Source organism: Pezoporus occidentalis, unplaced genomic scaffold (assembly GCF_034315485.1).
Source record: "Pezoporus occidentalis ecotype Australia unplaced genomic scaffold, CSIRO_AGI_Poc_V1 ctg3, whole genome shotgun sequence".
Classification (NCBI taxonomy): domain Eukaryota; kingdom Metazoa; phylum Chordata; class Aves; order Psittaciformes; family Psittacidae; genus Pezoporus; species Pezoporus occidentalis.
The window spans coordinates 21,650,485-21,677,813 of record NW_026914940.1 but is presented as its reverse complement, the minus strand read 5'-3'; the positions used below and the strand labels follow the sequence as shown (position 1 = coordinate 21,677,813).

Sequence of the window (27,329 nt, the reverse complement as noted above, 5' to 3'; positions counted from 1 at the left end):
ACCCAGTCAGCAATCTTAAGATAACTTAATAATTGACTGCAGATCAAAGTGCTGCCTGATAGAATCCTCCAGCTTTGTCTAACTTAGTACCTTCCAACTTTCCTCTACACATTCTCCCAAATGTTGACAGACTGAACGATGTCTCTCCCAAAGCAAAAAAGAAGTCACACTGTGGGAGTGGAAGACAGAAGCTCATCACTTGAGGAAGGATAAGAGGCAAAGAGACAGTGAGAGTCTGTAATGTGTGGAATACACTGAACTTCTGGTATGGTATTAAATAAAAAGCAAAGTTCATTAATAAAGTGAAATAAAAATCCCCCCATCCTCTAAGCTGTTTTTTATGAGGCAAATAGATGTTTTATCAAGCTTTCTCACTGTCATCATACCCTTTCCTGCAATCTCCAGCTGGGATACCTGCCATGTATTCAACCTGCCAAGAGCAGCAGGCTGCACAGGCTCTGGGAAGAGCTAGTGTTAAGTTTTCTTCTGGATAAGTTGGAACTGAAGCCACCAAGCCAAGCCCCTGCAAATTCACATCATTTTCTCACCACAGCGCTTTCTCTCCTGTCTTTTGTCTTCCTCTGGCAACTCAGCTGGTGCCTCAAGCCACAGCACAGTGAAATCTCCAGGGGTACAGATTCTGTGTTTGAGTTGACAGAGCATTATGGATTGTGGCCTCTGCTACGCTACAAAGGATGAAACAGAACAGGTGAACTATCCTGCGCTTGGCTTTGCTGTGTTTGCTATAGTGTGTATCAGTGTTCACCTGCCTTTTTAGTTTTTCCCTTTCCTCTAGATACAGAAGAGGTTCAGGAGCCAGGACTCAGAATGAAAGGTGGGGTTAATCCAGCCCCTTTCAGTCTGAGATTTGCTCATCATTTACACCCCTCTTCTTAAAGATTAGATTTTGTACACCTGCCTCACAGACAATTAATTGTGCCTTGGAAAACTTACGCAAATTAGCTCTGTTGATTTCTGCGGTTTGTTCACCATCCCAGCAACTCCGGGGGATACAAATCTCCTCTCTCAGACCATGCTGGCACCTAATGCACTGGTTTGGCAATTTTACCCCTTTCCTGCTGGATGTGACGGTAAGCCTGGCTCACCTCTGTCATTTGGAATGCCTTTCACCGACGTTTTTTCCCAGGAAAGAGAAATCGCAGGAACAAAGCAGGAATTTTACTTTATCTTGTTCATACACAATGAAAACGTAAATATTGATACAAACCCCACAGTCAGCTTTTTCCACCTGCACTACTGAGTGCACCGCGGCTGTGACAGCAGGGAAGCGACAGCCCCTTCTACCTGGCCCATTTATTTCACGCCTCCCGCGGCGTATTCCCCGACAGAGGCTCCGGAGGCTCGCCGCGGTGGCAGACTCCCGCATGATTCACCGGGGACTGTTTGCCTTGGCCCGGAGGTCCTTGCGCGGGGAATGGGATTTCCATTCCCCAGCGTTTCCCTTGGTCAGCTTCCCTGGAAGGGAGCGCTGGCCCGGCCCAGGGAGCACGGCGCTGCCCGGGGATGGATGCGGACGGCCCTGCCCTGAGCCGCCACACCAAACCCACACCGCTCTCCTCTAGCGGGACCCCGCGGCCGGGGCAGACACTCCCCCGCAGCTACAGGAGCTGCCTTTGCAGGGCAGGGAAAGGTCTGACGGGGAGGAACCGGCGGCGGGGCCGAGGTGCGCAGCGGGAGCAGAGCGGAGGGCCAAAACGGGACTACCGCAACCGGGAGCCTGGGGAGGGCAGGAGGAGCGGGGCTGTCAGGAGGCAGAGTGTCCCCAATCCCTCGGGGACAGACGGGAGGGAGCGGATCCCGTGAGGGCCGTCGCTCCAGTTTCTTCCCTAACGGCAGGCGGGAGGGAGCGAAAAGGCAGACCGTGTCCCTCACACGGGACAGGCGGGCAGGAGCGGGACCCCGTCCGTTACTCGGGGAGAGAGGGACGGAGCGGGACCGCGTCCCTTACACGGGGCGAGCGGGACGGAGCAGGGCAAGAGCCCGTGTCTCTCACGGGCAGACGGAAGGGAGCGAGACCGCGTCCCTGACGGTGGCGGAGGAGATACGGGCCGCTGAGTCCCGGGGCCGTGCAGGGCAGGGCCGGCTTTGAGGGTCCAGGAAGGGCAGCCAGTGTCTCCCTGGCGGGCCGCCCCTTCCTTTCCCCTCAGTGCAGCTGAGCTGGGCTCCTGCTGCTCGGGGAGGGGGCTGGCGGGAGGCGGCAGCTCCCCTCAGCCCGCCGCGCTCCCGGGGGGGTAGGAGGGGGAGCGCTGTCCTGAGCCGCGCCGAGCGGGGAGGAGGCGCTCCCGCACTCGCTTCTGGCCGCCGAGCGGAGTGGCCCCGCCAGCCCCTCAGGTAAGCCCGGCTCTGCAGCTTGCTCTGCCGCGCCCCGCCTCTACCGCCGCCAGGCCGGCCCAGGGCGCCACGCCCGGGGCACAGGCACCCCCGCTGCCTCACTTGCCGCTCGCCGGGGCTCGCATCGCTGACACCTCCGGGCCTGCAGCAACTCCTGCCCCAGGGTCCCTGCCCCGCGGCGGCCGCACCCCAGCCGCTCCCCCGAGCGAGGGGACCGTCGGGGAGGGCTCCACGGGGAGTGGGGGCTGCACCGCGGGCGGCAGGGGCCTGGTGGAGGGCGGGGGGCCGAGGCGCGTTCTGGGGCTGGGTTAGGTGCTCGCTGGGTCCCGCTGGAGGGGTTTGCTGCTCGTGTTTGAGCAGCGGGGGAAATGTTTCGTTTTCCTTTGGCCTGCATGGTCTGAGCACTCTCCTCCCCGTGCATGCTTCAGGAGCTCATGTAACAGTGTATGTGCTGCAAGGGAAGAGTGCACTGAATTTTAAAATCAGTGCAGAATCAGAGCCAAACTTTACCTAGACTTTACCAAACTTTACTTTTTTGTTACGGAGTGGCCTGCAGGTGTATCTTTACCAGCTTCCAGCAGGACGGGATGCAGTTTATACCACCTGCAGGTAGCTGTCCACTGGAGTAGTCACCTTTACCACGCAGGTGGGAGCTGCCTGGGCTTCCTGAGAGCAGTGCGTTTGCTGGAGATGGGAGGAGTGGGGATGTTTTGCTGCATCTGATATACTTACCCTTGAAACCCAACCGAGATGGTGCTCTTTAATCTCGTAAAATTTGCTGTGGCATCTCTAATGATCACATGTTCCTTTCAGAAGAGTTCTTTCATGTCAGACTGGCTACTGTCACTGTTTAACCATGTGTTGACCGAGAGGGATGAATGCAACATCCAGATTTATATAATACTTCCTAAATGCTTGGGTTTTCTTCTGGGGCCATTACTCAAGGGGTGAATGATTCTGACTGAGACCTGAAAAGGTGACATGCTGTGTTACGTGTCACAGCTGTGCTACTGTCAGGCAGCTGACTACTTCAGATGAAATTATCATACTGAATCCTATAATAAATTCTCTGTAAATCAAGAACTTAATATCTTTTCCGTAAAATCCTACAAAATCTTTCCTGAGTGGTAGACTCCTCACAGAGATGTGTCAGCTTTAAGCACCAGATTTTTAAAAACTTTGTAGTGTATATCACTATGATTATAATTATGTTCATCAAATTAAGTTTGATTTATTTAATATCTTAAGAAAATGTAGCACTCAATTACACAAGGCTGCAGCTAAGATCCTCAACCTTGCACTCAATATTCACACCTAATTACATGAGTCTTTCCATTGACTTCACTGGGATTTCTCATGGCAAACTAACACACACTCTAGTGCTTATGAGCTGGGACCCTGGGACCCAGCTGTGTAATAGTAAAAGATGTTTGAATCATCCAGGCAAACTAGGGAAAGACTAATCAGATCTAAATACTCCCCCTTGATTTACAAACTATCTCCAAGGGAGGGTAAAACACTAAGCACTGCTATTTAATTATAATCTGGGCATCATTAACAAGCTCCTTTCATATTTTATACTCATTGCTGGACTGTGTTTTCTTTATGGGCAAGGAGTATTTGGAATGGAGTGGCTTTAATCCCCGAATTATTATTTTACACTGGTGCTGGTACTGGGGTCAGTGTGGGTTTGCAGATAAGTTTTAGAACTGATGTATTGGGTTTTGTTAAGAAAAAAAAAAAAGCCTTTCCATTTGCAATTAGCAGTCTGTTATGGTTTGCGACTGTGCTTCACAGACACAAAACTAAGCAGCCCACATATGTATTATATGTCATATAATATATGCTTTTATATAAATACCTACTCTTCATGGTAGAACTGAAGTTTCTCAGTTTTCCCATGCTACTCTTCTGAGAACATTGTGGAAACTCTGATGTCTAGATCATATTTGGAACCAGAAAGTGCAAATGAGTCTTCCCCAAAGATAATGAAAAGGCCTATTGTCCAAGAAAATCCTGACATGGAGATTGATGCTGTCATAAAATAAGAATTCCTGCTGCTAAAGCTTGCTGTCTGACCACTGGAAACTATGCAGAGTAAACCATACTATGGGTGCACTGTTCTACAGCATCACTGTTAACTTGTATATGATGTGTCTGAAGTGACTCAAATTCAGCTTCAGCTCTGAGCAGGGCTTGGACCTGATGAGCTACAGAGGTCTGTTCTAGACTTCTATAATTTAGTAGTTTCTAGTTCTATGACAGTGATAGCAGGAAGTCTATGATTTAAATGAGTGACTTATGTAAAAATAAGTAATGGATCCCTTAATGCTCTTTATTGCATTATAGTTGTAGAAAATTAAATCATAGTAGTAGTACATATACACTAAGCCCTTTAGATAACTGAGCCCATTGTGTAAAAGTCCTACTGTGATGTTTACATCTCACAACAAAATTCAGTGCTCATCTTTGCTCTTTCTGATACATTCTACATTTCAGTGTGCAAATTCATAAAGATGTGTATGTGCTTATCTGACCTCTGTACTTGGATAGGCAAACTGTTCTTCCACCATCCCCAGTGCTTTTCTAATGTCTTCCAGAATGTGTTTGCCCTCTTGTGTCCTGTAACACCTTCAGCTACACTCTGCATATGGGTACTGATGTACAGTGTTGGCTTTGTGGAAATGTTTGGCTGACTACCAGATGTTGTCATTCACCTCCGTTCTAGGAACTGCTCTATAATGCATTTTGGATCTTCCCTTTACTGTTTCAAAATCTAAGTTAATTTCCATTGTCACATTTCATTATATTACTTCAGGATACAACTCAGCTGAGAGCATTTGTAGCAGTAGTCAGAATAATTAGGTACTGATGGAGTTTCTTTCAGTTGCAGATCAACTAGTACAATGCAGAGGCACCTCTCTGCATTGTACAGAGCACTGGAATAGCCTTTTAGATGCTGAGGTAGGAATATGTGCTGGATGAGAAGGATCATATGAAAGAGCAGGAACCAAAGGTTGGAAGGCTGTGAATCTGTGGTTGTCATCCTGCCCCATCATTATGCAGACATGTCCAGAACAGGCAAATTGCCATCACATGCTAGGATCATGCCCTTTTGCAGACACAAAACAACATGTGGCCATAAAACTTCCTGTCAGGAAGGAGACCTTCATGGACCCATTTAAAGAATTTGACCCAGTCTTCTTGTGCTGGAGTACACAACTTCTGGTCCTTAAGCCACTGTAGATTTGGATTACTCTTAGTGTCTGGACACTCATTATTTTAGATTGGTAAAAGACTGATGTTGCCAAGTCAACAGTTTTATTATTGTGGTGGCTTGCTCTGCTACTTTGAAAGCATTTGGGTTGTCTGCCTCAGAGCACACCTGCAGTAACAACTGACTGTGAGATAATGAGTTTCTCAGATTCATCTGATACTACTGATAGCATGAATAAGTTAGACTCTTAAAAGGAGCTAAAGAATGTATTAGCAAGGACATACCAGTCTGCTTTGCAGGACTTGGTGTGGTAGTGGGTTATATACTCATGTGCACATAGTGCCTGCCATCAGGGTTGAGGAGCAAATAAGGAATTTACAAACTTGGAGCACCTGCAACCTGTTTTCTTCTTCATTATTATTTGGTTATTTGGTTATCTCACCAATGATTATTAGTGAGATGCAGTTAACAACCATGATTTAGGGGAGTTCTACCTGTCCTGTGTTGCTGAGCCTGGTGAAGCCCTCCTTGAGCAGCAAGGAGCTGCAGAAAATCCAGTGTGTTATTTGGTGGAACAGGATGACAGCAGAGCACTCCTTTGTAAGGCTGAAGGCAAGATGGTGCTTCTTGCAGATGTGCTAAATATCCTCCTGATTATGGCCCCCTGCCCCAATGCCATACCTGCATGGCTAGGGATGGGTATGATATTGGACTCTGTGGGGCTATATAGCTATTTTTCAGAAATGGAAAACGCCTGTGTCAGCAACTGGTCCAGAAAGATGGAGGAAATTATTAATACTCTATGTCCTGATACCCATACCACACAGAGTGATTTTATGAGTAACGGACTAGTAATGCATGTGCTGGTTTGTGGATAGTAAAGTATCTTGGAACAAGTTGTAACTGATAGTTAACAGGGCTTTACCATGCCTGATGTCCTTGGGTTTGTATAATTTCTGAGGTGATGGGACTGAGAATGAGGTATTTTGTGGCTTTCATGTAATAAGAGATCATTCTTTTTCCAAGTAACTCACTGTGCTTGCTAACTTGGGGACACAGACTCTGATTTTATTGGCTTGTACAAATCACTTGCTGTTCCTTTAACTTGAGTAAAAGTCTTTTGATTTGATCACAGTTTCTTAAAAATGGGTACATAATAGGGAATGCTGAAAGAACTTCAGAATATTTTCCCCTTTTATGCACTTACATTTTTTATAACTTAAAACTACTGAAGTTGGATCTGCCGACAGCTTAATGAAAATAAATGGCTGTTTCTTTTAACTACCAAACAAGGAAAACTGGTGGCAGCTTCTGTGGTGGTAATAACTGCTGCCTCTGCTGTTTTTTCTTGTCTTCCCTTTCCTTCCCATCTATGACGAGAAATTACATAGGGTTCAAGAGAGGGGTTATTATCTGTAGTTATTAAAGGTGTTGATGTTCCAGGTAACTGCTGAGAATTTCCGCTTCTGTGCATTTTGCCGGTTTTGGTGGCAGATGAAGAAGGTGGACATGTAGGGGTTTGTGGAGTTCATGTTTCTGATTTAGCCTTGGAAGGGAACTTGTACTGCAAGCTGAGGAAGGAGACCACCCAGAAGAGTGGGAGACATGAGCTGAAACATACTGCTATGCTTTCCAATTTCTTCTTTAGCATGACCTGCCCAGCAAGAATAAGTACATTTTTAAGGTACCCGAATGAAAAAAAGTGGCCTTCCAGACTAATGGGAGGGTTTCTGGGTTCTGTGTGAAAAAGCTTTTCCTGAAGTAAGAGATGGAAGGACACTGACTTCAGCATAAGCTATAGAGCACCACTTTGCTCTTCACATTATTTGAGAGTTATCGTAGTGAAGAGGACAAACCTTAATAACGTGCACAATGCAGTGGAGAAAGTCATTGATTTATCACCATTTACACTCAATATTCATCAGTGTCTCTGTCAAAAACAGCTATCAGTCCATTATGAGAAGACTGCCATGGACAGGTATTTGAAAGGGTAGAAAAAGTCTTCTGTTTTCGAGTGCTGTCCAACAAAGAAGATAAGTATTTTAAAGATGAAGTCCTGATTTCATTTTTCAGTATTCTTACACTGTACTTCATGAAAACTGAAAATCCATAAAAAGTATTCTGTTGCATGGGTGTATAGCTAAGCAAAGCAGAGGTAAAACTGATAAGAAAACACCATGGAAACATCTAGCTCTTGACCAGCAGTCAGGGAGCAAGAGAAGCCTGAAAAGAACAGGAGAGTCTGTATATTTACTTCCCATCTTCTAGGAGAATCTCCTCCTTTATATCTTCTAGGTAGCTGCAGATACTGCAAGCAGCCCTCACTAGATTGTACTGTGAGCAGCAGTTACTTGTTCTCTATTAGCAGCTTTTTCACATGTCCAGTAGAACAGTGTGCTGCACTGGCTACTCCAAGGTTGCTGTGAAAGCCCTGCATAGAACCCTTATCTTCCCCTCTCCATGGACGGAAGCTTGTGGAAGCCACTGCATCTGGTGTTTAACCTGGTTGAGCCCTATTCTTGGTGTCCTTTGCTTTTGAGGTGTATGGGCAGCAGTTAACCCCCAGTGGTCTAATACTGAATAATCCTCCTGTGGCAGCTGGAACTGAAGTGCTTGAAGGTAGCCAAAAAAGTATGTGTAAGTCTGGTACTTTGGGAGTGTGTTCTTGGCTGGTAGAGCAAGGGTTAGCCAGCATGAGAAGGCTGTGCCAGCAGCCTGGCTTAGCCTGCTGAGAAAATGAGGTGTTAAATACCAAATGTGGTACAATAAACACCATCCAACTTCTAGAGTGAAGACAGAAGACCTTGCAGAAGACCCAGAATATAAATAGAGAACTATGGGAGGACTGTATGTGGAGAAGCTGTGCAACCACAATATTACTGGTCATGTGAAAACGTGAGCAGCAGTGAACATGAATATGTACATGGAATAGAGCAAAGTACAACAAGTCCAAACTATCATCACCTCAGGAAGGCAGCACAGAAACTTTCAGTGTGGATGAAAGGGTACAACAGGCTTGGATCAGTGTCAGCTCTTATCACATGCACAGCCTTTGGCTTTGGGAAGGAGGGATGAGTTAGGGAACTGATAACTATGTAACGGCCAAGTAGCCCTCTTGACCAAACTCTCATTCCTGGCTCCTGTGACAGAATCATAGAACCATAGAATAGTTAGGGTTGGAAAGGACCTTAAGATCATCTAGTTCCAACCCCCCTGCCATGGGCAGGAACACCTCACACTAAACTATGTCACCCAAACACCATGACAGCCTTGATAAAGGAGCATATTTCTCTATGCTCCTTAGCTCTCTGAGCGTGGCTTCTATGTTTCTGAAACATTGGTGCTAAAACTGGCATGTGTCCTTGAGGTCTGTTTGCCTTGTGTGCTGAAGGAGCAGGCCAGGCAGACAGAAGGCCCCCTTGCACAGTGCTGTGGTTGTTGATGATATTCTGGGAAATGAGGAGACAACCTGGAGGAAGTTTTCATTGGTAATCTCCAGCAGTAACAACTGTTGCCTCCAGCAGAATGTTGTCCCATTTTCAGTGGTGCGCGCTGTTTGCAGTGTCCATTTGTTTCTGACTAGAGCACTTGGAAATACTCTACCAGTAATACCATCCAGGTGTCCATGCTGCTAGGGCTCCAGAAATTTACTTTTTGTGGCCTCTATTATAAACACCAACTATTTACATCTCTTTCCTAGTTTGAATGTCCTTAAATTATATATTGCCTGTTATTGGATACTATTGAATGTTTAAGCAAAGTTGGGCATTTTGAGTGCAAAAACTCAGTGCATTTTGTTCTCTAGCATATATACTGAACCGTGCGCTCACATTTGGGGATGTTGAGTAGGGTACACAAAAGGAAAAAAATAGATTGATAGACCAAAAAATAGATCAGTCTGTAATGGTTGTGTGGGACAGACTGGAGAATAATGTATAAAACCTTTTTATTAGACAGAAAATATTTACTCAGATTTTTTTTCACTGGATACCTCATGGTGGGGAAAAAATTCTCTGAACAGCACCATTTAGTTGTCTTCTGTTACAGATCTGTGATTCTGTCTGCTTATCCAGTGTAGGACCCTACTGAAATTGTTTTCAATGTGCTAGTTATTTAACCAAGAATTACTGTTAAAATTTCTACTGCTTCTAAAATTTCCACTCAGTTTCAGGTAGAACAGTTCTTTGTTGTGAGAGCAGGTAGTTTTATTCATCTCTCCTGTTAGTTCCTGTTAGATAGGAACAATAAGTTTTGGGGGAAGGTAGAAGGAATCACCATCTGAGGAAGCCCACCAACAGGGGACATGGCCAGAAGATGAGCCCTTAGAATGTTAGTGTTAGCTTTCTCTTTGTGGACAGGGTCAGCTGTGGCTTTTGATGGTGTGTTAACCAACTCGTGGGCGGGAATCATCTCTTAGTGTAGGAATTTTGCCTGTCACCTTGTTCCTCTCTATGACAAAATTTCTCCACAGTCTATGGCAAGCTCATTACCAGTCCTCAGAAGTTTCCTTGAGTAAACAAGATTCATCTTGCACTGTTATCTTCATGCTGGCAACTATGGACAGTCTCCTGAAAAGGAAGCACGAGCTGTTACCAGTTTGTATTTATAGTTGCTGTTTCTGGAATATATTCCCTTCTCTTGTGTCAATACTCCGAGATTCTCTGAAGCAGGTATCCCTCAGGCTACAAGAGCCATTAAACTTCTGAAAAAATGCAAAAGAGGGCTGAGTAGAATAATGAAAATATATTTGTGTCCTCCTCAAGCCTGTTTATGCTGATAGATTGACTGAAACGAGGTTTCTTTTCTGCTTTGAAAATACATTATTATTATTACGAATTCTTTAAAAAAATTATACATTTTAACTATTCAGTTTGAACTTCAACTAGTAATACAAACGCTATGCAAGATCTCCTAAGTGCCACTTTATTATGTAGATCTTTCTTGACAGTGTAGGTATTATTCAAGCCAGTGTATCTGCATGTTTGTATGTGATGGGAGGGAAGCAGTGCAGCTGAGGCTGACATGGTTACAGTGGATCTTTTTGTGTAATCAAAGAGCTCATCTCCTCTCCCTTATTGCAGTTTCACATCCTTGAATGTCCTTCTATTTCTTGAAGATGAAGAAAATGATTGTTTGCTTCCTTCTGCTGTTTGGGCACACTCTGCTTTCCACTATCTTTGTCATGGCAAAAGATCTCCCTGGACGACAATTCACCCAAAGAAGGGATATTAACTCACAATCTTTACTAGGTAAGTTACAAAAATACCCCCCAAGCCAACCCACAACCAAGCCAAACACCACCACCAAAAGCCATCTCAAATAAAATTATAAAAGGCATGAGCAGCTGGCTAAACTTGGCTGTGTTAGGTAATAATAAAAAGAAGATTGCCATTTGCAATGAATGGAATATGAGGAAGTTTGTTGACCAGTTAGCAGCTGCTGAAAAAAGGTTTTTACTTTTGGGGTACTAGATCTACTTTATGTAAGTGGCATGAAATAAATACATACAGGACTGTTGTCTTGGGAAAAAAAGACCTTATTTTCACTGTTTAGAGAAATTACATATTGGTCCATGGAGGCTCTGCCAAAGCTGCCTTTTACCATGCCCACAAGTTTTAGCTGTCTGTATGTATGTTCTCTGCATAAAGATAATTGAATGGAACTCAGTGGCTATTGAAGTAAGGCTTGTCATTACATGACTTGATGCTAATCCCTTTGTTTTGTCAGGTTAATTTTATTTATAATGAGTAGATCATTTTTCCTCATTTTTTCTCTTTTGTCAAAAATCTGGGGATGGAATCTAGCAGTTTTAGCTTGCAGCTGTCATATTTTAAAACATGAGGTTCATCTCTCTCTTGTTGATCGTTGCCTGTTCGTCATCAGGCAGTTTGCTGGTCAACTTTTTCATCTGCTAACAGTTGGTGACTTAGAATCATTTTCTTTTGCTCATTGTTTAAATTAATTGCCAGATTATGAAAACAGCATGGATAGGGTTTGGACACAGACCATCATTAGAGCTTTGTGATACACATCAGTAGCAGATCTAATCTGATATCTCTCTCCAGCCACTGGGAGATGTTAAGTGGCCTAACTCCCTGTAAAGGTCACCTAACCTAGCTGAACATGAAGAATTTGAAATTTCCTGCAGATTGGGAAAAAAGAAGAAGAAACATGAGAGATTGTGTGACAGAGAGGGGAGCACCAAGTTTCATTAATGAAACTCTTCTCCAAACAAAACATCATCCTTTAAATATGTAAAATTCCATAAAGTACCATTCATAACGTCCTTCATTGACTTGAAAACCCTGGTTGTCAGTTCCTATAGAACTAAGCCAAATGACAACAGATTTCCGTTTCTTATTCACTTTTCTCAAAACTAATAGATGTGGTCTTGAGACACTTGGGGTTTTGCAGCTGAAGGCTGAAACCCACAGCTCTGGAGATCTAGTCCATTGAAAACCATGGATGTGGAACAGCAAAGAGAAATACCTACATTCACGCCTTACTCAGCATGACTCTCAAACTTTCTAAAATCCTCAGTTCTAAAATGTAATTAAGTAGCATCCCCTCCTGAATATTTTAGGATCCCCAGAAAATAGCCTGTGTAAGCTTACTACCTTAAGAAAACAATTACCCATCTCTCTAGAAAATGAAGGCAATTGCAAGGTGTTATGTGGAGAAACTAAAAGGTGCCACATTTCCTTGCTTGCTTTTTCTCTCTGTATTTTTTTTTTAAATGTGTTTGTAGCCTCTTTTTCATATTGTAAATAGTGGAAAATATATGAAAAGAATTAGCACATGATATAAATCAAAATGTATAGATAAAATTATTTCTTTCCTCTTTCAAAAGACAAGCTATTTGTGGTCCCTGCATTTGGAAAATTCTGGATAGCTGTTCAGTTTGCCATGTACAGGATGCAAACAGTTTTGGCAGCTCTGGCTGGAAGAACCTTTTCAAGACATTAAATGATGCAAGAAACTTGGGACATTCTCTAGTCCAGCCCATAAAAGTATGTGGCAGTTTGGAGTCAGACTCTTAGGCCTTGTGTTCTTTTGCAATAAATTAGGTCACCTGCTTCAGATTCAGCAGTGCATATGAACAGTGGCATGGTGAAAACGTGCCTCTCTGTAAAGAACAGAATGTGTAAAATGCATGCCACTCTGCTGGAAAGCTGCAGTGTTCATTAAATTACATGAGATAGAACTGGGCCAAACCATGATCTCAGTGGCATCGAGTCTATTAACTTAATAAAATCACTACAGAATTGCAGTAATTTAACAGGCATTAGAAGCTGTCCCCTTCTACATAGTATGTATATTATAAATAGTGGTAATGACAATTGCTGCTGTCGTGGAAAGATGTGGTTGGCAGGCAGAAGTGAGCAATAGAGCTGCAAAGAACCAACGGATACCCGGAAAAGTAATTAAAGTTCAGGTTGGGTTTTTTGTAGCTTTGAATGGAGGTCTCTGTTTTTAGGACTAAAATGAAGGAGTATGCTATGCAAATATTAGTTAGCATTTAAATATTTTTATTCATTTTTTCTTCATTTTACCAATTTTTAAGACAAAAGCATACTGCTGTGATAACTGTTTACTGGTAAAATACTAGTAGTGTCCATGTAAAAGTCACTGCTCCAGGAAACTGACAACATACATAAGCAAAATGAATGGATGAGAAATCCCATAGAATTGTCCACACAGAGATAAAAGTACTTTGAGATGTAGCTTTAGGTGGACTTAATTTTTCAGCATCCATGTCCTAATACTTCATAGATTTGTTAATTGCTTTATTAGGACTAATAGTTTAGACATTCTAATGAAGGTTTCAGAAGGAATGAGATTTTCTCTGTTTTTCTTTTTATCCCCAGTCTCTGTTAAGCCTCAGTATGTGTTGTTTTAATTTAGCAGATCTTTGCAGAGTTTACTGTTTAAAATTATTTTTGCTATATCTAATGATTTCCATTAAAAACATCTGAAATCTTTTGTGCAAGGATTGATTGGACATGCAGGTTTTTTAACTCTTTGTATGTGGTCCTTGACAGCTAAATTGCTTTGCAGGTTTTTCTTTCTTTAAACATGAAATTAAATTTGAAGTATTTAAAGGTTGTCAATCATACTAATTTAATTAAATTTGTCATTATTTTCTTAAATCTTTCTTACAGCATATTAGTTGTAGAACATGTGCAGTTGCTTTAGAGATAGAAAGTATACCTGTATTTCCCAAAACAACAGGATTTGTATTAGATTGCTGGAAAATATTGATTTAATGTCAGTGTACTTATGTTCTAAAGGATCATTTCCATAGTTTTAAAGATCTTGTGAAATAACAGAAAGAAATAGGGTGCTCCATTTGTCTTCCTTGTGGCAGAGGGTGGTTGCCTCTCCCCTTGCATGGTATATGAACCAAATTTTGCCTTCTCTTTCCCCTCATCAGTAATTTAATCCTGAGTACTGGATCCTTGGCCTTACAGTGATTCTGTAAAGGAAATTAACCTTTTGTTTTAGAATATTATCTTTTAAAGGCTTTATCAGCACTCTGAAGAATTTTTACTTAACTCTCTGACAAAACCATTGCTCCTGCTGGGCACAGCTGCTTTGTTAGATTATACACAGATCACTGAAAGCACATTTTGCCATCTTAGCACTGGTTTTTGGATACTAAAGAAAAGCAGTAATGGAAATATACTTGCTACATGGTTATAAAGATAAAATTATGTCTGTTACATTAACTAATTCCATTTGGATATAACTGAAATAGACTTTTGCACCTGAGCAGACTGATGAAGACCTGTGTCAGTTACCCAGAGTGGTGATTTACATACCGTGATTTCAAGGCCATGGTCAGAGGTCCACAGCATCTTTTGGCAGGTTCCATGTTCACAAGCAGTGTGTGCCCAGTCCTTGCAAGATGTGGCTTTTTTTTGGTGTTTGATGTTGGGAGGGATTTTGGTGGAGCAGATTTGGAACTTTTGCGTTACTGCGTCTTAATCAAAGCAAACCAAGATTTCAGCACTGTGGAAAAAAAAAATGGAATAACAAGTTTTTGTGATTTTGGTGTTTTTTTTTCCTCTCGGTGAACTCTATTCTTGTAAACCGGGCATGTATTTCAGGTCACATGGGCATATTTTTTTGAAGAGCTCTGATGTAGATGCACAGGAATAATTGAATAAGCTGTAGAATAATATTCTAAGAAATAGCATTCCTTCTGTTCCTTAGGAAGGAATACCTGGTTTTGAAAATAACTATTTATGTGAGAAGAAAAGCTAATTTAGGGGATGTTCTTTTAGATACTACATGATACCACCAGAAAAAAAGAAACTACAAGAGATTTACTGATACTGCACAAAATTGAAACAGAGAGGGGAAAGGAGGCCAAGAAGGAAATGTACTTGGCTCCTGTTTAGCAGAAACTGCTGCTGAATGCAAATGTTCCTCTGTGTGTTTAATTATATTTTGCAACAAAATATGTAATGATTTATCTCTTGGTTGTACATATATGATTCCACTAATAACATGAAGGGAAGCAATATAAAGTACACTGAGTGCTCACTAAATTTATGAATCACTCTCACTACAGTCAGTTAAAATTATTCCAAACATTCTTCTATCATAGAATCATAGAATGGTTTGGGTTGGAAGGGACCTTATACATAGTTGAGTCCCAACCCCCTGCCACAGGCAGGGACACCTTCCACTAGAGCAGGTTGCTCAAAACCCCACCCAATGTAGTCTTGAACACTGCCACGGATGGGGCAGCCACAACTTCTCTGGGCACCCTGTGGCAGTGCCTCACTGCTCTTGCATTAAAGTATTCCTAATATCTAATCTAAATCTCCACTTTTTCAGCTTAAAGCCATTCCCTCGTGTCCTGTCACATGCCCTTGTAAAAAGTCCCTCTCCAGATTTCTTGTAGGCCCCCTTTAAGGTATTGGAAGGCTGCTCTAAGGTCTCCCTGGAGCCAGGTTAAGCAACCCAGTTCTTAAGCTTGTGTGTGTGTAACTTCAGGACTCAAGAACAATATCAGGGTAACCATTCTGGGGTTAATGTGGTATGAAGGCAAGTATGTGACAAAAGTGAGTCTGGTCAGTGATGCTTGTGTGGAGTGCAGATAAGATTTCTGGTTAGTTTTGGTTGCAGTTATTGTACGTTTGTACACTAAGAGCTGGCTACAGATCTCTAAATCCTGCTAATGTGGACTGTTGAACCAACATGCAATAACTGCTTCAAGAAACTCATTCATATCTTCAGCGTATGTGTGTATGTGTTATTTCCTCACATAAATGCAACCCTGCCAAGTATTTTGTCCTCAAACATGTTAAGTAGACTCATAGCAACTGAAGTCTGCATTGCAATTGAAGTCAGAATTGTATCTTGGTAACTGCATTTTGTGTTTGATATACTATGTTGGTATAGTATTTTAGGGCCACAAAAATTATCAGAGGGATGGAGCACCTCTCCTACAAGGAAAGGCTGAGAGAGTTGGGGTTGTTCAGCCTGAAGAAGACTCCAGGGAGACCTTATTAATCATAGAATAGTTATTGCAGCCTTTCAGTTCTTACAAGGGGCCTATAAGACAGACGGGGAGAGACTTTTTAGCAGGGCCTATTGCGATAGGACGAGGGGTGATTGATTGGTTTAAACTAAAAGAGGGGAGATTCAGACTGGATGTGAGGAAGAAGCTTTTTACTGTGAGAGTGGTAAAACACTGGCACAGGTTGCCCAGGGAGGTGGTGGATGCACTGTCTCTGGGGACATTCAAGGCCAGCCTGGATCTGGTTCTGAGCAACCTGATCTAGTTGGAGATGTCCCTGCTCATTGCAGGGCGGTTGGACTAGATGACCTTTGAAGGCCCCGCGCAACCCAAACTATTCTGTGATTTGATGACATCAAAACTATTTCAGTCGGTAGGTAAGGGTAGGAAGAGGTTGTAAATTACATCTTTTGAATAACCACTTATTTAGTTAAAATATAACCAAACTTTTATAAAGATAAAAGGTAATCAAATATGTACCCATTTAGACTCTCTCTAATCAAAACGTGAAATTTAATATTAATAGAGATGTGTTATATTTGGAAAGAGAGCAAAGCATTTTAGTCTGTGAAATCACCTGTTTCTTCCTTCTGAGGTGTGTAGGTACATCTTACAGTCATTGTGCCTCAAGGCAATATTAGCAATTGAGCGCTTTGCTTCCCAGTAGTGATTATCCCAATAGCTGAGAGGTCTCCCATGGATTTTGTGCCCTATCATCTTGAAACTTCAGCTTTCATTGTAATCTCTCAAAATAGCATTCACTTTTAAGCCTCTTAATGAGCTACTCAATAATTAATGTTATATGGGATATAACTTTCTAGCAGCACAAGAAATTTTCTTGTATTTATTTTCTTTATTTCTTGTCTTTTCTTTATTTTGTGTTTCCTCTAACAAAGCCTTCTTCCATCCTTCCTTTCTTCTGTCTTCTCTCTTCTCTTTGCTTTGTTTTCTTATCTTTTATATCTTTTATATTTCCCCCTCCCCCCCTTTTTTTTTTTAATTGATTTGGAAGTTTTCCACAAGGAGTAAAGAATAGCTGCTGCTACAGAAAAAGAGTCGTACTAAATTGATAATGCTCTTTGTATTTCTGAAATTGTTTGCTACACCCCCCACATATTTGTTTGAAAAAGTTTGCCTTGACAGTAAATCACTGAGTAAAATTACAAACTGGTTTTATGTGTGTATTCTCAAAGAGCTCAAAGCCTCCTCTGTGTATTTTGTCTTGAAGGAAGGTCAGGCCAAAAGAAAGAATACTGAATGCTCAAAAGTAAGGTAGTTTTGGCTTCATTGTGAGTACTTTAGCTTAATAATTAAAAAAGCACATATGTGCAAAATTAACTTGAAAATCCTAGAAAAAGCATTTGCATAACTTGAGGAACATCTTATTTTATAGGCATGAGTGGGTAATAGGACACTATTGTGAATTAAGACAACATGCCTTTAAATTGATTTGGAAGCTAGAAGACACTGTCTACTTACTTAAGTACTGCTGAAGTGGTAGAACAAATGGTTTGCCAGGGGGAAGGTTGGACCACATATTTTGGGGTGAGAAGGGAATGGCATATTTCACTATCCTATGGTGCTGTTTCTGAAACTATTCTGGAAAATAATCTAATCCTTAGACCATTACCAATGGATAGAAATATGAGGTGTCAGGTCAGCTGATCAATGAGTAATGTTGAGGTTGCTAACAGCTTTCCCTGTAAACAAAGGCATGGTGACTTCAAAAAAAAGTATGGATAGGAGTTTTTAAAATGCTAAGCTAATGCCCTGAAAGCAGAACAGCACAAACTCATTGAGGGCACAAATTTTCCACTGAATTTTCTACACTGCTTCCAACAGTTATTTACTTTGTCTGTTTGTTCCTTCTCTAATAATTTCTGTGTCCTTCCAACAGTACCCCAAGCTTTAGTGTAGATGTTGTTGCTGCCAGCACTAGCATGGTGGCATCAGGATGCTTCATCCTTCTGTCCAGGTGTTTCCTTGCCTACAGGGGAAAGCAAGACACTCCCTGATCCTCCTGACCATGAAAGCAGGTTTTACTCCTGTCAGGAAACCCAACAGTTTCCATCTCAGAACAGCTGAAATATGTAAAAAGAACTAAGAAACTAGAGAGTATCCCTACACCATAGTTTGATTTATGCCAGAGATGGCACCAGTCTCATTTATTTACTGAGTAAATACTAGGAGTCAGTTTTGGGACTGTGGAATTAGAGAGACTTCATGTTAATAATGATTTTGTTAGTTTGGAAAGGACGACAGGGAAGGAATAGAAATAGTGAGGTGAAATGAGAACTAGATAATGGACCCTCCTGCAGTTACTGATAAAGAAGCATTTGCATGTAGAAGGAAATGGGAATCTGTAGGCAAGAGTCTCCTGCTATACAGTTCTTCTAGAAGTTTTGGAAGTTCAGGAAAGATTTTGTCAGAGGCAATAAAGAAATGTCTGGAGGCTCTGTTGCATTTAGAGATTGTTCCCAGATGAAGAAATTTGTAAGGAGGAATGGGTGAGCTGCCAAACTCATAATGAATCTTTGTGTTATGGCCAGAGGCCTGTGAGTGTGGGGAAAGGCTCAGAGCAAGGGTGGGGCCAGGGAGTACGGGGGCAGGTCTTGGAGTCAGGGTCTGTCCGGACCTGGCAAGAGGTGGAGTCACCTGCAGAACCAAGTGCAGCATGTATATGTGCCAAGAAGGTGGTACTAAGCAGTTTCTAATGTTTGCTTCAACACCCGAAAACAATACCCGAAAAACACCATACCATCCTTTTTCTTTGAATTAAAATGAGAAAAAAGAAAAAGAGTGATAACTAACTTGCTCAAAATATCTCACTAGAGCCAAGAAATGCTTGGAATTACTGCCATTCTTCATTTAGTCTAGGCAACAACCACAAAATGTGTTTTCCAAACAGGAGCAACATTATGCTGTGTGCTTCATGCTTGATCTTTGCAAAAGAAGCTACTGCAGTTTCCTGGAAGGTGTATGTAGGTAGATATAGATATGTCTTTCTTCCCATCTTAATGTTTTACTTTTTGGTATATTTATGAATTAATTGCAAATTTGAGTATTCTTTGCTTCTATGATTGTAGGGTAAGATTAAACCTTGATGAACTAAGAAATTATCTGGAAATATCAGAGAACCTGTCAAACACAATATTTCTGGCTGGATCTTTAGCTATGGAAAACCATAGTCCTGGAATTTAAGAACAAATATTTGACACCTAGCAGGTTCATACATTTTGAAACAAATTTGGTAGGAGTTATACTGAGATTTGTAATGAAAGAAGTTCTAAAGAAAAGAGAGGCAAGTAAGGTTGAGGGCTAGAGGGGAAAGAAATGGCAAAGAAAGAAGTTTAAGAAGAAGTTTTATAATGTGCTAGCTGGAAGAATAGTATTCTTATTTAATTCTGAGTGAAGACTTCTGTTATTTAAAGATAAAGTCTAAAAATAAATCTGGTGTTATTGCTGGCAGTATTACAGGACATGTAATATTTTTGTATATGCATTACTGTGAAGTGAGTTAAGAAACACAATATATTGAGTCTTAAAATTGCCATTAATGCATTGCCTGCTCAGGCAATAGTTCTTCTATGATCTCATTATTCCTTAACCGATCTCATTCTTCCTTTTTGCTTAAATTGTCTTACTCTATAACAAGAAACTTCATGGAACGAATATTTACTTATAAATTACTTTTTCAATGTCTTAACTTTCATGTATTATTTAGCTGCCTTTAGCATCTATCTATTCACATGTATTAGGATAAAGACATACATAGCCAAATAAGTAATAACCAGACTTAAAAAAGTATTAAGGAGTCATAAAGATGCAGGACAACAACAGAAAATAACTCAGTTTTAAGCAGTGATCTTTTCAAGGGAGCTGGCTTGCAAAAACTTTTGAAAAATCACCATCTGATACATCTGGGACCTTTGAGTATGTTTGGTTTAAATATCCCAAAATGGAAATGTTTCAGGAAGTTAAGCAGTGCTAGGGAACATTCTTGGGCATTGGGATTCCACTGTTATTATTGCTGTTTAATTGCCGGAGCTGTCTCTGGCTCCCAGTGATTAGCACTCCCCAAGCAATTCCTTCCCGTGGTTCAGAGGCTACAGGGGGATGGGGATTATTCCCAGTAGACAGCTTGCATATAACCACTCAATTTTAGAGGAAAGGTGAGTTTAATATTGTGAATGCAGGCCAGCTGGCCTCTGAGCGTAGACAATATCTTAGACTGCTCTCTGGCACTACACCAGTGGTTTGAAATGGTCTGTTTTGGTACTATTAAATACCCTTTCCTTACAAAGTGTTTACATCCATGTTGCTTATTAGAATGGGTCCCTGGCTTGTGCCCGTATCATGCCTGGGGATTGTTTGAGAAAATGTTAATTGTCCTAGGACAAACAATACTAGGAACTGCTCTAATGATTTTACAGCCTAGAAGAGTCAATTCCAATGCCCAGGAAAACTCTCTGATGCTGCTTTAGTTATATTAAGGTTTAGTTATATTAAGTTATATGTATCATTAGTTAGAAATAAGCTGAGAGGGTACAAACACACTCTCAGAAAAAGAACCTTGGTGGATGAGCAAAGTCAGAGCAGTGAGAGGTTTGTCAAAGCCAAAGTAGGTGTTCAGGATTGCATGTCATTTGCTTTGAGAAAGGAGTCAAAGGAAACCTTCAGGGATCAGGGAAAAAAATCTAATAGAATTTTCAGCTTTAGGGGAAATTAAGATATCTAATGTGAAGTATTCTTTTAAGCTTTATGTATCTGGCTGTAATTGGATCCAGGCAGGATTCTTCCAAGTAGAACTGAAATTTCCTTGCATTTTTAATTTTGCAAAGGTGGCATCACTGAAACTGTCATTTACAAACAGGATGTTGAGTGGGGAGGAGAATTTATTTACTGTTGATTTGACCTTGCCTTGCCTCTTCTGTCCTTGTCTTGCCTCTCCTGGTCTTTCCTTTGGATAATAGAGTTTACACGGAGGGGGTTTTTAACTTTTGCATTGACAATACAAAACCTCTGCGGACTTAGAATCAGGTTTATGGATGAGTAGCTCTTTCGATGAGAATGTCACTTTTCATAAACAGAGTGGAAGTGAATTACTTTTGGGTATGAGGATGTTTATAGAATCATGGAATAGTTAGGGTTGGAAAGGGCCTTAGGATCATCTAGTTCCAACCCCCTGCTGTGGGCAGGGACACCTCACACTAAACCATGTCACTCAAGGCTCTGTCCAGCCTGGCCTTGAGCACCACCAGGGCAACTTCCTTGGGCAACCCATTCCAGTGCCTCACCACCCTTACAGTAAAGAACTTCCTCCTTATATCCAATCTAAACTTCCTCTGTTTCAGTTTTAACCTGTTACCCCTTGTCCTGTCACTACAGTCCCTAATGAAGAGTCCCTCCCCAGCATCCCTATAGGCCCCCTTCAGATACTGGAAGGCTGCTATGAGGTCTCCAGGCAGCCTTCTCTTCTCCATGCTGAACAGCCCCAACTTTCTCAGCCTGTCTTCATACAGGAGGTGCTCCAGTCCCCTGATCATCCTCGTGGCCCTCCTCTGGACTTGTTCCAACAGTTCCATGTCCTTTTTATGTCGAGGACACCAGAACTGCACACATTACTGCAAGTGAGGTCTCACGAGAGTAGAGTAGAGGGGCAGGATCACGTCCTTCGCCCAGCTGGTCATGCTCCTTTTGATGCAGCCCAGGATACGATTGGCTTTCTGGGCTGCAAGCACACACTGAAGCTGGCTCATGTGAAGTTTGCCATCCAGAGGGACCTCGACACGCTTATGAGGTGGGCTGATGCCAACCTCATGAAGTTTAACCATGACAAGTGCAAGGTCCTACACCTGGGTCGGAGCAATCCCAGGCACAGCTACAGGTTGCGCAGAGAAGAGATTCAGAGCAGCCCTGTGGAGAAGGACTTGGGGGTGTTGGTTGATGAGAAAATGAACATGAGCTGGCAGTGTGCACTTGCAGCCCAGAAAGCCAACCGTATCCTGGGCTGCATCAAAAGAAGCATGTCCAGCAGGTTGAAGGAGGTGATCCTGCCCCTCTACTCTGCTCTTGTGAGACCTCACCTGGAGTATTGTGTGCAGTTCTGGTGTCCTCAACATAAAAAGGACATGGAACTGTTGGAACAAGTCCAGAGAAGGGCCACGAGGATGATCAGGGGACTGGAGCACCTCCCATATGAAGACAGGCTGAGGAAGTTGGGGCTGTTCAGCCTGGAGAAGAGAAGGCTGAGTGGAGACCTCATAGCAGCCTTCCAGTATCTGAAGGGGGCCTATAGGGATGCTGGAGAGGAACTCTTCATTAGAGACTGTAGTGACAGGACAAGGGGTAACGGGTTAAAACTTAAACAGGGGAAGTTTAGGTTGGATATAAGAAGGAAATTCTTTCCTGTTAGGGTGGTGAGGCACTGGAATGGGTTGCCCAGGGAGGTTGTAAATGCTCCATCCCTGGCAGTGTTCAAGGCCAGGTTGGAAGAGGCCTTGGGTGATATGATTTAGCATAAGGTGTCCCTGCCCACAGCAGGGGGGTTGGAACTAGATGATCTTAAGGTCCTTTCCAACCCTAACGATTCTATGATTCTATGATCAACATCCCCAAGTCCTTCTCCACAGGGCTGCTCTGCATCTCTTCTCTGCCCAACCTGTAGCTGTGCCTGGGATTGCTCCGACCCAGGTGTAGGACCTTGCACTTGGCATGGTTAAACTTCATGAGGTTGGCATCAGCCCACCTCGCAAGCGTGTCAAGGTCCCTCTGGATGGCATTCCTTCCCTCCAGCGTATCAACCGAACCACACAGCTTGGTGTCATCAGCGAACTTGCTAAGGGCACACTCAATCCTACTATCCATGTCACTGACAAAGGTGCTGAACAAGACCAGTCCCAACACAGATCCCTGAGGGACACCACTCATTACTGGTCTCCAGCTGGACATTGAGCCATTGACCACAACTCTTTGTGTGTGGCCATCCAGCCAGTTCTTTGTCCAGCAAGTGGTCCATCCGTCAAATTGATGTCTCTCCAATTTAGAGACAAGGATGTCGTGTGGGACAGTGTCAAATGCTTTACACAAGTCCAGGTAGATGATGTCAACTGCTCTACCGCTGTCCATCAGTTCTGTAGCCCCATCATAGAAGGCCACCAAATTGGTCAGGCAGGATTTCCCCTTAGTGAAGCCCTGCTGGCTTTCACCAGCCACCTTGTTGTTTTTCATGTGCCTTAGCATGCCTTCCAGGAGAATCTGCTCCAAGATTTTGCCAGGCACAGAGGTGAGACTGACTTGTCTGTAGTTCCCCTGTGTTATCCATTTTCCCCTTCTTGAAAATGCGGAAAACTTCATTTGCCAGCTCCTTCAGGACCCGCAGATGGATTTCATCAGGTCTCATGGACGTGTGAATGTTCAGGTTCTTAAGATGGTCTTGAACCAGATCCTCTACTATGTTTGCCAAAGTTGTCATAAAGTTCCCTGTTTAAAATGAGGGTTGGTGAGAGGAAGGGGTTATAGTTTCAAGGGCAAGTGCAGAAGCATGCAACTGCTTAAAATGTGTCACTGAAAGTTTATCTGAGAGGATGGGTGTTCAGATCTGTTAGTCATTACTGATTGCCATTCCTCAAAAGTTCCAGCTGGAGTTCTGTTTAAATAGAGTTTTTATTTTTCATGAAGCCCATCTCAGCTATATCAGCTTTGATAATTACAAGGTTATTAAAATTGCCACCAAATCAAAAGACAAAGATTTTAAATACATTTTGGAAATATGTGGTATTTCTACAGATAGAATTTTGCTGGTGAAAGCAGTTTTGAAATATACTGTATTATATCCAGACTGATTTTTCTTAAGTAATTTAGCACAATGGGGTGTGTTTCTGAGACTACAATCCACTAATGCTGTCCAGGCTTTTTCCCACCAAGATTCATGCCTGATTTCAAAATACATAACTGAGTCTCTTCAGCCTGGGATCCAAATCTTTATACTCAAATTAAAAAGATTCAACACCATGGGTCTAGTTTCAACTTGTTTTAAGGGAAATACAATAACAGTCATTTTACCTTTCTCTGTCTTTCCCCTCATACACACACACACATATTCTTAGGCTTTTTTCTGTAATTATCTTTCTTTCCCCTTGCTCTGCTCCCACAAATCATATCTTAGTGTTTTCTTTGTATTAAAATTGTGCTGGAATATTGCATGCTATATTAGTAAAAATAATTAATAATTAGATATACCACTAAGATATTGAGGTAAAAAATAGTTATGTCAGGATATCTGTATTCCATTAGAACTGGAATTTTGTTTCTGCTCAATTTGGCTTGCATTCAGTATCCTCTGCTTTTGAAAGAATGAGCAACCCGAGTATATTCCTACGCTTATGAATAAAGCCATACTGTAGACTGCACATGACTAAATCCAGGCAGTCATTTGTATTGTCATCAAAGGACATTTTTATTCTATGCCCACGAATGTTCTTGGTAATCTATGAAAGAGGCTTCTGAGTTAGCAAGTGAAAACAGGCATCTTTCTCACCCTTTTCCTTGGCAGAAGTACATGACTAGTGTTCAGCAGCAGTTACCAGTGAACCCATGTAAAGGCTTGTTAAATCTTTGATTGGCCCACTTGTACTTGTGCCATATGACATGACCTTTAATTACACAAATACTACTTTTCCACCAGGCATTTGCCTCATTCATTGCATAAGACAGATGAGAGTGAGCTGAGAATTGAATTAGGTTGGGCAATAAAGGGAGATTAGTGATATCTCAGTTTAGTAAAATGAGGACACCACTGCAGTTTGATGAGCAATCTTGCCACCTTTTATCTTTCAAGCCAGGGAGACACCTAGCTACCTCACAGGTTTGTTTGCAGCCATAGAAATTTGAGAGCATGAGTGGAGGCACTGATTCGTCCGTCTAATCCAGTGTCCTGTCTCTGACGGTAGTCAAAAGTGGTTGCATATGAACAACTTTAAGAGCAAGACAGTATTACCTGCAAGTACTCTCCCAGCTGCCATGCTTTTGTGGCTCAGGGATTTCCTAATCTGGAGGGGTCTTTGATGTGCTAAACCTCAGTTGATTTTCCATCACCAGTATCCCGTTGAGCCCTTTAAAGTCCATTTGATCTTTTGCCACATGCTGCCTACTGTGGCACAACTCATAGCTCGCTTCCCTTTGCTTGCTTCAAGCCTGCCATGTGCTGGCTTTCTGTGAGTGGTCCAGACAATGAGACCGTAGTCCATTCTCATCATGCAACTCATCCATAAGTCTTACATTCTTTCCAAAAAAGAAGGATGCTAAGCAGACACCAGAGGATGCAGCGGGGGTCCCAAAAAGCTGGTAGTATGCCCAGAAAGCAGCCAGCCTTCACTTCTGCTGTTATTCATGGTAGCTTGGACTCTCTGCCTGTGCAATAGTCAGATATAGACGTACCCTGTATTATTTCTGCTTCAGTGGCTCTTGGAAACAAAAAGACTGCTGATGGCTGAAACAGAAGATTTCAGGAAGTGTATGCGTAGTGTTTTGGCCAAGTTGAATGCTGCTGCAGACAACAGGATTTTCTCTCTGATGCAGCCACAGAATTTTTGTGTGAGATGCTGAATTAGTCCAATATATGAGACTTTTCCCAGATGGCCATTAATTATGTGTTTGAAATCATAGGGTTTGATTTACAGAAGTGCTGATCACTCACAGCTGCAGTTGATGTCATTGAGAGCTGTACTTTGAATATGCAAAGTACTGATTAATGCCAAGTTCCCTGAAAAATCAGACCCTTCACATCTTGCATCGGTCACTGCAATCTACAGATGTTTTTGACCTGAATTTCTGTGTGTTCTGTTTTCCCTGTTTGTTACAGAGGACTGGTACCTCCCTCACTCATCAGAGTGTTATTCTAAGTTCTCAGGCACTACCACAAAAAGCATCACAGTGCATCCCACTCAAGTTATAACTGTGTAATTTGGAGAGGGTTTCCATTCTGCATGGTGTATCTCAAGCAAAATGACATAACAAAGTACAGCACAAATACATACCCATTCTACTGCCATTGGTTATTCTGGGGACTGATCTCACCAAAAAAATAAAATATGTAACATATACTGATCATATAACAGGCAGCTTTTGCTGTTTACTAGAGGAGAAATTTGTATTCCTACGTAGCTTTAGTACTGGCATCTCCTGTTTCTCCTGTATTTTCCCAGCACTTGTGGTTATTGAGACAGCATGCTTTAAGTATCAGGTCAACCTAAACTGACTTGCATTTTGAAATTCTTGTGAAGTATTTTTGTTTGCATTTTGCCTTCCAGAAAATACTTGCAACAACAAACGCCTGGACCTGGTCTTCATCATTGACAGCTCTCGCAGCGTACGTCACTACGACTTTGAAAAAGTGAAGGAATTCATTTTAACCATCTTGAAGTTTCTGGACATCAGTCCTGATGCCACCCGTGTAGGCCTGATTCAGTACGGCAGCACAGTCAAACAGGAGTTTTCACTGAAGACATTCAGGAGGAAGCAGGATATCGAAAGAGCAGTGAGGAGGATGATGCACCTGGCAACTGGCACCATGACCGGACTGGCCATTCAGTATGCAGTGAACATTGCGTTTTCAGAGTCAGAAGGAGCTCGACCTCTGAAGCAGAATGTGCCCCGAATTATCATGATTGTGACAGATGGGAGACCACAGGATCCAGTGGCAGAGATTGCTGCTAAAGCACGCAACTCGGGAATCTTGATTTTTGCCATTGGAGTGGGAAGAGTAGATATGAACACACTGAAGTCTATTGGCAGTGAACCACATGAAGAGCATGTGTTTCTGGTTGCTAATTTCAGTCAGATTGAAACACTGACATCTGCATTCCAGACTAAACTTTGTGGTAAGGATTTTATCTATAGTTTTGAATGCAGAGATGAAAGTAAAACATGGAAAAAAATATGCATTATAACTAAGCTTTTTTTTTACATGAAGTCTTGTCTGTTAGAATTTACTAGCTAGGCAACATTCAGGACAGCAGTCATATATATGGGAAAAAACTAATTCGACTGCTGTGTGCCATAAACAGTGATCTAATTCCTAGTGGTCATAAGCAGTGAGGCAAACACACATATCATGATTTTCCTGTTCATTGCATAATAGCGATAAATTTACAACCCTCTGCTATTTGAATATTAGATAAGTTGTTTCATCTATTGATTTTAAATGTGACCTCTCTTAGTACTTAAACT

The 27,329-nt window shown here is 42.2% G+C and overlaps 1 protein-coding gene across 7 annotated transcripts in view; it reads left to right on the top strand.

Annotated features, from left to right (window-relative positions):
* Nucleotides 1–1,566: 1,566 nt before the first annotated feature.
* MATN2 (matrilin 2) overlaps nt 1,567–27,329 on the top strand; it is a 71,174-nt gene continuing 45,411 nt past the window's right edge. For 5 of the 7 annotated variants that reach the window (XM_062627357.1, XM_062627355.1, XM_062627358.1 and 2 more), the window contains exons 1-3: nt 1,567–1,684; nt 10,651–10,818; nt 26,411–26,980. In XM_062627357.1, the coding sequence (XP_062483341.1) occupies nt 10,665–10,818; nt 26,411–26,980 (724 nt within the window). In that variant the 5' untranslated portion in view covers nt 1,567–1,684; nt 10,651–10,664. Of the gene's footprint in view, nt 1,685–1,745; nt 2,353–10,650; nt 10,819–26,410; nt 26,981–27,329 lie in introns of those variants that run through there. The other 2 variants (XM_062627354.1, XM_062627353.1) reach the window with 2 other exon arrangements.